The sequence below is a fragment of the Athene cunicularia genome (genome assembly GCF_003259725.1).
Source record: "Athene cunicularia isolate RWA chromosome 20 unlocalized genomic scaffold, athCun1 chr20_part1, whole genome shotgun sequence".
In the NCBI taxonomy this organism is placed as follows: domain Eukaryota; kingdom Metazoa; phylum Chordata; class Aves; order Strigiformes; family Strigidae; genus Athene; species Athene cunicularia.
In genome coordinates, this window is record NW_020799125.1 from 1,652,473 (window position 1) to 1,662,747 (window position 10,275).

At 40.4% G+C, this 10,275-nt stretch overlaps 1 protein-coding gene across 2 annotated transcripts; it reads right to left on the reverse strand.

The window, feature by feature from the left end:
• Positions 1-2,992: 2,992 nt before the first annotated feature.
• Positions 2,993-10,242, reverse strand: GID8 (GID complex subunit 8 homolog). 2 transcript variants are annotated; one of them, XM_026862043.1, is made up of 5 exons: positions 10,233-10,242; positions 9,079-9,208; positions 7,744-7,940; positions 7,044-7,241; positions 2,993-6,711 (listed from the first exon to the last, which is right to left on the reverse strand). In XM_026862043.1, the coding sequence occupies exons 2-5, from the start codon at positions 9,194-9,196 to the stop codon at positions 6,538-6,540; spliced, it is 687 nt and encodes a 228-aa protein (XP_026717844.1). In that variant the 5' UTR covers positions 9,197-9,208; positions 10,233-10,242; the 3' UTR covers positions 2,993-6,537. The 2 variants fall into 2 exon arrangements, with proteins under 2 accessions (XP_026717844.1, XP_026717845.1); XM_026862044.1 differs by lacking the exon at positions 10,233-10,242 and adding an exon at positions 9,474-9,496.
• Positions 10,243-10,275: the final 33 nt, after the last annotated feature.

The following is a 10,275-nucleotide window of genomic DNA, read 5'->3' on the forward strand; positions in this document are numbered from 1 at the left end:
CGGTGCCTCGGGTCCCGCTCCCGGTGCCCCGGGCAGCCTCGAACGCGCGGTAGCCAGAGGGGACCCGCCCGGGGAAGGGGCCCGGTGCACGGCGGGGAGGATGAGGGGGGTGTGGTGTGTGTTGTTTTTCCTATCCATCACCCACAAACTTAAGGCTTTTTATTTCTTTTTTTTTTTTCCTTCCCCCCCTTTCCCCCTTCTCCTCCAGTAAATATTTACACCCTCATCGGCAAACGCGAGAAGCACTAACTGGGTTCCCTCCTCTCCCCCGACACCTGGCCAACACAGCCCTCTTTGCCCCCCCGCCCCAGCTCCTCCAGCTTTCATAGGTTTGCCGGTAGAAAAGTCTCTGTTTTTAAAGGATTACACCTGAACATGCATGGGAATATCAAAGAATTTAAGGAAAAAATAAACCAGAATCAGTAGTGTTAGTTTGATTTAACTCTGTTGGATAGAGCTGTGATTATCTCCCTCAGAGCAAGGCCAGACTCCTTCATGGAAACAGATAAATAAAATGATGGTTATCTCTGATCAGGAAGACTCACTTCAGGAATATGAACGTGCAGGAAGAGCTTTGTTAAAACACTGTTCAGGGGATTCCAGGGCTGAGGGCAGCTGAGATGCAGCACGGCCAAACTTCTGCTAAGCAGAGAACAGAGGAAAGTCCTGCTCAGCCTGACCGAGGTCATACAAGGCCCTTGGGAAAGTACTAAAGCGTCTGGGCTGCACCGAAAAGTAGAGGGGTGCAGGTGCAGGGCAGGCACCTCCCTTCTGCTACTCTGCAACCTGGAAATACTCGTTAAAATTAAGCCTGTAGCAGACTAATGCTTAGCTAACTCACCCATTCTTCTCCCACCAGGAACACTTTGCAAGTTCCTGAAGAGCAGCTACCTACATAAATCAAGAGGGGTTACAGTATTATTGAGCTGAACCTTAGTGAAATAGCAAAAAAGACTCCTCACACAGCAGAGAGACAAGGCCAGGAGGAGGGCACCAGGGCTGACAAAAGCAGAAATCATAAAATCATACTTTGTCCTTTGCTTCAGCATTTTTTCCTCAGAGGAAAGCAATCTCCCCCAAAAGGCCTGCAGCACAGCCACACACAGTCGCACAGACCTGCTACCAACCGAGGACACCAACACAACAAGCTTTGGCACAAGTGGAAACTGAGGGGAACCACGTGTAGTAACCACAGGGCTTAGCCTACGTCCAGGGGTAGGATTTCCTCCCTTTATTTGGACACAAACCTGGAAACTATAAAGTATTTTTATTCACTCTGCTACTGTGCCCGTTTCCAGAAGAGGGAGCCGAGCCATGGTAAAATGCTGCCAAAACCCAAAACCATTGCTCAGTTGTTTTTTTTTTTAAATGGTGTATATATTTGGAGTTAAGTTATTTCGAGGCAGGAGGGGAGATGAGCACAGAAGCAAAATGCATGTAACAAGCTCAGAAAAGAACTGAAGTCTTGGGCGCGGTACAGTAATCACAGATGCAGAAAACTTAAATCATACCCGCACATGAGTTAATACTATGTTAAGTCTCTACTGCGGGATGCAAGCAGCTCCAACACAGACACTGCAAGAGCAGCTACTAACTTACAAAAATTATGATTCAATTTGGAAATCGAGCACATCGCACAAAGTTTTATTTGCTGTACTCCTCTCCTTGCACTGCTCAGTAGCACCTCTTCAGTTAATGGCTTCGACTAATTTGCTTCCCGCATAAAAAGCTGGTTTCACCATCAGAAATAGCTGCAGTTAAAAAAAGCGTTTTGAGTGTTACATCCATCACATGCACATAAATAAGTTTAAGAAGTAAAAACACAGACATCGTTCCTTTTACTGCTGCATAACTTTCTGGAAGCAAGCCTCCCACCGAGCTGATTAAATGGCAAGTGGAATCAGCTCAGAAGACAGGTGCTGACTAAAGAAAATAATCTTACGCAAGAACACAATCACCTCTAGTTTTTCCTGTGTTCAGCTTAATCTGTCAAAATATTAAACCAAATAAAAGATTACTGTGTTAATATTTGAGCTGACATTTACTATCATTAAAGTTTATCCACACAATGGCTGTATTATTTGAAGATTTTAGGAAGTTAAGCACAGATCAAGACCAAATCCTGAAGGGGTGTGAACAGAGAAATAGGCTCACACATTCCATAAGGGGCAATTGTTGTCTCCTGAAAGGAACAGCCCAACTGCAGCTGGAAAGCTCCCTGCTAACCCAGAGCCGTTTCAATGCAACTTGTCCACAGTCCAAAGAAAATGCGTGTGGTTTCTAGTGCTAAACAACGCAACTTTGCAAAACCGCTGCAGGCAGCAATGCGCTGAGAAATAAGCAAACAATCAGGGAAGTTGACAAATGGAGTGTTTGTAAGTGAAGAGCAATTGCCATGCGGAAATTCATCCAGGTGGGTGTTGGAATCCGCATTTAACATGACAATGAGAAGGGAGGGGGGCTCTCCGGTTCTTCGGTGCCTGGATGCCCGCTGGTACTTTGGCCAATCTCATCCTTAAATTTAACCATATGAAGGCAGGAGGGGAGAGGAAAGGAGTAATTTCTAGCACCTAGATGAGTCCATTGAGAAGCACAAATCCTTTTGAGGGTGCCGCTCAGCAGCTTTGTCTCTGCACAGCTGAGCAGCCAACACCATTGCTCGTGCAACAGCCATAAGCTTCCTCATCACCAACATCACAGCAGAAACAAACACCGCCGGGTGGAAGAGATCTACAGCACAGGTCAGAACTCACTGTACCCTACAGGCAGATTTAGGGCAAAATACGACTCCATCTCCTCTTATATTCTTTTGAGATAAGTATCTCAAGGATGATTCCAGCTGCTGTTGGCAGCAAGAGGCCCCGTTACCCGTGAAGATAAGACACACAGGGATCACGCTCCAACTCAATTTAATAAGCTTCGTAACGAACTTGGACAGAAAGTGGTTTGAAATAAGTCGAGCAACACTCATCTACTAGTCAAGGATTTTTTGAAGTAATGCTTTTAAGCTTATACTCAAGCATACAAAGCATAAATTTTACAAATTAAAACAATAAAATCATCCTAGAATAATGTAATGGCTTCCCCTATATGTACAAGGAGTGGAGAGGAAACAGAATTCTTTCCAGGTAATTTCACACATCTTAAATGCTACGTAAGTGCTCTCCACATTCGTTTCAATTTTTCTTTCATTGTGGGTGGAAGGAGCTGAAAGTGTTTCAATGAAATCATCTTAAAGAAAGGTACTTCACCTGTTTTCAAGCTGCATGGTTGCCTCTTCAAAAGTCTTGAGAGGAAATGCTTTACTTAAAATTCTGCTGTTAAGTTTCTGTGCAGCAGCCCCCGTTTTTCCAGCTATATAAAATTAAACAGTTCAGTAAGTATTTCTCAGAAAGTACCACCAGTACTTCATCTTCATGGAAACGTGTTATCCCCCACCCTTCACAAATGACTCCATTGTACAACAGAAGCAACCACAGTTTAGCTTAGATTTGACAGCCATAAAAGAAACATGGTAACAGCGAAGACAACAGTTATTAGGGAGGTGATAGGTTTTGGAAGAGGAGAGATTTGTAGCCTAATCAAAACACAACTTGATACACAGCCTTTCTGCAGAGGTGTGTAAGATAGGATATTTTACAATGCAACTTCATGTCCATAGCATTAATGAAATCTTACTTGCTTTCAACAAAGGAAAGGCTGGGGGAGGAATGAGTGTAGTGTACCACGTTTAATTGCCAGATTTGTCACCGTTGAGTTTGGAACAAACCTTCTTACAAAAGTTAATTTTCATATTGTTCTAAATTAGAATGGAACAAAATATGTATTTTTACACTAAAGCAAACTGATCAAAGTGGTGTTTAATAATATTTGTTAAAGTGGTTATCTAACAAAAATGGGTTAACAAAATCCCATTCATTAGTAGTCACCAAATAAGACACTTTTCATGCATATGACAAAAGTTCATTCGTGTACTGAGACGTCTGTTTACTGTGTACATTATTTCCATAAATTATAATATGTTTCACAGCCCCTACCATTCAAGAATAATTCAAACAGATTATATATTATATTTGTATATGCAAACTATTTTATATACACTAATATAAAGATCCTTAGAAGTACCAATATCACTACCTTTACGCTTTCTCTAAAATGCATAGCTTTCGAATATTTTCTTGCAGTTACCAAAAACTTTACAGATTAAAGCTGCTTATCAATGTGGCATGTTCATAAAAACAAAGTGAAATAGTTCTATACTAATTTTATATTAAACCCCTTAAAAAACATGTTTACTTTTTTAATGGGAAAAAAAAAAAAGCTAGGAAAAATTCAAGTAATCTATGCTCAATCTTTGCCCAAATACTCTATGAAATTATGATGTTCTAGAAGTACAGTGAACTTCTCAACCAGGACTGTAACACTGCATTTTTCACAGAGAAAAACGCCAGTCATGCCACAAAAACACACCACTTTCCACTTCATCTGGGAGAAGCTTTAGATGAGATTTAACAACGCAAGTGTCAGAACAGAGAAAAAGCTGATCGGTTATATATATATATGAAGAAATTAGAGCTATTCCAGTTTTGTTTTGCAGTCTGTTATTAAACAAAGTTACATTAACCATACAGTTTTTCACAAACTAAAAGTTATACATGGTTTTCAGACATCAACCGACTGGAAAAAGCCAAAAAAAAAAAAAACCAACCAAAAACCCACAACTGTTAAAAGTTTGGTGTTAGAATAACCAGCCTGGGTGAAGAAAAACCAGACTTCTGTTGTAGTTGGGGGGCTACTGATAGCTTGTTTTGTATAAACTTCAAGACCTCCATACCACAAAATGCCTCAAACTTGAGAACAGAACGATCAGTAATAAATGAGAACAAGTAATTTTGTTATATCCATCATCTAGCTTAACCTCGGTGCGCCGCATCTGTAATAGCTGCTTAACAAACAACGGTTCCACCCCCACCCCCCCCCAAAAAAAAATAGCTACACAAGTAAACAGTGTTCACAGTAATGCAATCAGTAACAGGTTTTGTTAGTTTCTGTAAGTCAGGTGTATCTGCAAAGCTTTATACAGTTTAATGCATAAGTATTCCAGTGAAATTAAGTGAAAACTAAGTTTCATTCTACAGGGTAATATCTACCATACAAGACTAGAGTATGTACAGCATGGGACTGGTGTGACAACTGCCAGTGTTTCATGATGTTAAACTATTCCACCCATCAGCTCGATCTTTGTTCAGCAAATCTTTAATAAACTTGATATACGCACCTAAAAACCTAGAGATCGATTTGGCAAGATTAGTGCTTGCTACCACTGGATATATCCCAGTGTACAGTGCTGCAAAACTGAGTCAACCAGAACATCCCATACCCAGATTACAATTTGTTGACTTGAAAGTCTGGACTTCACATGTAAAACATTAAAACTATAATCCTAACTGGAGTGAGGACAGTCAGTAAACAAATAACAGGTGAAAATGAACTGCATCTCTTCAGAAAGGTATGGAAGAATTGAGAAAATAGGAATTTCGGGTTTTAGACAGCCCTGCTCTGCTCAGCTCAAGGCATAAAAACAGCCCAAGTAGCTCTAAAACTACGATTCAGCAAGCATAAAGGCAGATCCTGCACAAGATGATGCAACAGAGGCTTCAACAAGCACCTCTCCCCTCCGCTTCATTTCCTAACACAGCATGTCTTTCAGCTTAAAAACATCCAGTGGCCTTCAGAGCCTCAGCAGCCTGCTGGAATCACTGCAGTGTCTACAGCTGCACGTTTCCTATAGCGGGGGAAAGGCCCCTGTTAACAAAAATCCTCAAATGCCTCTGGGGGCCATTTTGGTCATTCGTGAAAATTAGGAAAAAAAAAAAACAAACAACTTACTTCCGACAATACTCCTCCTGAAAAGATGGGTCACTGATCCATTATGAACATAGCTCTCACCATATAAAGCACCAAAAAGTCAGAAAGAAGGAAAAAAAGAAAAAGTCCTTAAATTATGATTTACAAGTTTGTACACTATTTCCTAAGCAAAAGGTTGACCTTACTGCGAAGTTTATAGATGAAAACTTGACCAGTTACTTTTAAGGGGAATGTATATCTGGCTATAACTTAAAGGTAGAAAATATTCACTGTTCTATATACACATTTCAAACAGGAGACAGTTAAACTTAACTGAATAGTTGCCAATATAACTCCGTATTAATTCACTGGCCACTAAACTAGGCATCAGTAGCCAATTAGAAAGCTTGAGTTCTGTACTTTTAAAAATGCTATTTTTCCTGTCCTGTTTAATTGTTTTTTTTTAAAAATGTATTATAGTGCATAGCCTAAGTCAGACTTTCAAAGAGATACAGCGCCTTTCAATGCAGTTTTTGCAGCATTTAAAAGGGACTTTTCTCCCTTCAAATTAGATGTTCATTGAAAAATCTGAATTGAATGCTGTACTGTAGTAAAAATATTTCAGTCACAGACTGATATAAATGTATACTGTGCAGTACTAAGATTGTTTGATGTCCATCTGCACACATTTTACTTGGGTTCTTCAATCGTCCCCTTGCTGAGGTCTGTCATTTTGGGATATTTCACTTTCTTCTGGTCCAGCTCATTCTGAGCCCACAGTAGTAGTTTCAGTAATTTTGCCAACTTGGGTGTTGATTCACGATTTTCATAGTCTAGAACAGCTTGATTAACCTCACTCCATACCTGGAATAGAAAATACTGGAGTTCAGTAATAGTTTTCGTATGATTAACACTGCTAATGTCACACAGACATTGACAAGATCACACCTAGTGTGCTAATTCCTCAGAACATGGCCAGGGCAAAGCTCCATAGACTATGAGCCTGGAGAAGACAAGGAAGAGAGCCAAGTAGTTGAATACATTAACACTCATTTTTTTTAAATCCTGCTTAGGAAATACTTCTGTTCTTTTGCATATCACTATATACATTTTTTCTAAACATTTCAAAAATATTTGGACATTATTTTCACCACATATGAATAAAAGACATCAATTTCCTCTTGGGAAAGGACTACCTTCTGTCGCTGCATCATGTTAAGCAAGTCTCCAAATGGTGATTCTTCAGGATTATCAAAGGCAAGCAAAGCCAGCGTACGCTCCATTTCTGTCAGGCATTCCCTGCTCTCCTCGCCTTGTTCTGCTAATTGGGTCTGAGCAAATTCCAGAGCTGCTTCTGTCTCACGCTGCCGAATCAGTTCAATCAAATGCTGCTGCTACATATGAAAGACACAGCAATATTAGCTAAGCAAATTAACAAATCTCCAGTATTTCAAGAGTGTAATCTTCAGACATTAGTGTGTAATTTAAGACAAACACTATTCAGAATTTGACAGTACAAGGTCAATTCACAATGTATGAGACAAGGAGCAGCAGACTTGTCTACAAAATCTACTGAAAGAGGCAACCTCGTGCTTTTGAGCAACATGTTTTGAAAAGACTTATTACTAAAGGAACTACCAGAAATTCAGACTAACAGTAATTGGAAGTTGGTAAGTCACGGACCACTGCTGCTGTTCATGTTATTAATTGTATATGACAGTTCCTGCATCATGCCACAGAGTTTCCCATTGCTACAAAACAATGCCAAGAACAAACACTTGAAAGTGCATCCATGTTCTGTCACAAACCTCGCAACATACACATAAAATCTGCACTACTTTTTCCAGTCTCTAAGCAATCTCTAAAACAAAGATAAAGTTTGCCACCTGTCCTTACCTGCAAATGAAAGTAAAGATATCTGTTTGTATCTAGCAATTCTGGATGGAGACTGTTTATTAATGCAATGGCTTCTTGAATCTGCCCTTTCAAGATCATTTCTCGAATTTTTATTCTTTCATCGAGAGTCTCTAAATCAACACTGGGTTCAATTCCAGACTCCATTCGAAACTTCTCTGCTGCTTCTTTAAAACCCTCTGAAATAGAAACATTTTACCTATGAAAAATATTTTATGAAACACCTTAAAAAAACCATCAGCTTAAATGAAAATATTTGCATACTGATTGTGCATTTTGGCGGTATAAAGATTAAGTCTGAACAGAAAAATTCTTATCTATTTAAGCAGGCGTTTATCCAACAGGCATCGAACTGTGAACACTTAATTCATTCTTAACTCAAGCGCCCTCCTTCTCTAAGGATGCCTGCAACTCGTAGTCAGCTACCTCTTAAGTCAAAAGCATATTTTACACTTAATTAGAGCAATATACTTATTCCAAAAACGGGATTTTCAAATTTCGAGCCGTTTGACTTCTCCCACCAGCCCCCAAATCTGTTTACACAGACCCAACAATTTTACTGAGAAGAAACAGAAGATAAATTTTGCTTTCCTGTATGAACGCAGTATTCTTTTAAAGCTGTAACAGCTATTTTAAATCCTAAGTCACACTTTCATACACAGAAAAAATGATTTACGCCACTAAGATGCTCATCCTTTATCCCAGAAGCTTCACCTACACACCAGTGTAAACAGGGGTGTAGATCGGATGCCTCCGCCCTAGTATAGCTTATTAGGATGGTATGCATCATAATTGCTAGGGACAATTTCCAAGGGGTTTTGATTGCTCAAAGTATAAACTGAGGCTATATGCTGAAGGGGTTAATGTTTTTGTTCTCAAACTATTTTGGTCTTTTAGAGTTTAGCTTTCTAGCCAGTTAAAACTTGTTTCTGATAGTTGTTCTGTGCAGCTTTCAGAGTGTTATTTAAACAGCTGCAACAGATCTCAAATTCTGTTTTAAAAAAGGACATCATACAGAAATGTTTGTTTACAGCACTCCAGAAAACATCTTCTTTTCTGTAGCTTTCAGCAGAAGGGTTAAGGTTAATAAATGTCACTTCTGTTGCATGATAAGAGCTCAAGTCTCTGAATCTTAATTTCCACTTAAGAGAACACAAGAGCAGTTGTACCTTGCTAAGAGAAGCCAACATCAAATACTAAATCCTCAAAGCCCTTAATTTCACTCCATCTAGTAGCATATTCTAACCAAAACAGTCTGTCTTGATAAAATAAGCAACATGCATTTAAGAGCCTCCTAGCATTACTACTAATTTTTACCTGTAACAAGGTAGTTCATGATAAGGCGGTTCATGTCTGCTCTCTGGATATGCAAGTTATTAAGTTTTTCCATCCATTCATCTTTTGTGATTTCATCAGGTTTTTCTGTGTAACTCATCCTGGACTCTTACTACAAGAAAAGCAAAGCATCTCATTTAACATGACTCAAGAAGTAAGTTTAATGCATGCAAGCACTGTGTTACTACCATCTTTATATCTTTTTTATGAGATCTTTTTAAATTAATAATCCAAAAGAGACCCTTTTATCTCAAACCGCAGTTTTACATTTTTCTCCTCCTTGTTCCTGCACCCTTTAACATCCACTAGGAAGTCTCTAAAGCTGCTTTCATCAATCGTCACAATAAAAAATTCAAACACCGTCTTCTTGTACTTACTCTTAAATCCACTCCAAATAAATCTCGTTCAGAGTTTATACAGTACACAGCATCAGTGTTAAACAAATGAATCAGAGTTTTGACAGCTAGCCAGAAAAAACTATAACAAATGTGTAAAGCAATGCTTATGAAAACATTATTTACTTTAAAGTTTTCATCAAAACGGATGGGACTGCTCCATATATTGTACAGCTACAAAACTGTACGTTATATATTTTCCAATGTACAACTAAAACACTTTAACTAGCTTAGCTTCGCTGTCCCCAAAAGTACTACTGTCAACGTCACTAAAATGCTTGGGTTTTTTCTCCTAGTATTTATCTCGATTTTTTTTTTTCAGATTCGTAAGCAAAGCGCTTCGTTAAGCCGGCATTTAATCACTTCTACCTCCGAGTCACGATCACAGGGGCAGCGAAAAGGGGAGGAGAGGCGGCAACAACAACAACAGCAACAGGCACCGCCACTCCGCTCAGACAAACGCGAGCGGCAGCGCGCCTTCTCGGCACCACCCCGCTTCCAACAGGTTTTTCTTTCTCTAAACTACCGCCGAAGCCACAGCGCACCCAGGAAAGTTGGGACAGCGGGAGGCACGATCAGCCCAGAGCCGGCTGAGGGGCCGGTCGCTCCCCGGCCCCGCATTCACGCCGCTCCCAACCACGAGGCGGGGAAACGGGGCTCCGGCAGCCCAAGCCCCGCGCGGCCCCCGCTCGCTGGGGAAACCCGACCTCCCCCCGTCGCCCCACAACCCCCGCTCGCCACCGGCGCGCCGAGGCGCTGCCCCCGACCTGGCCCTCCCCAGGGC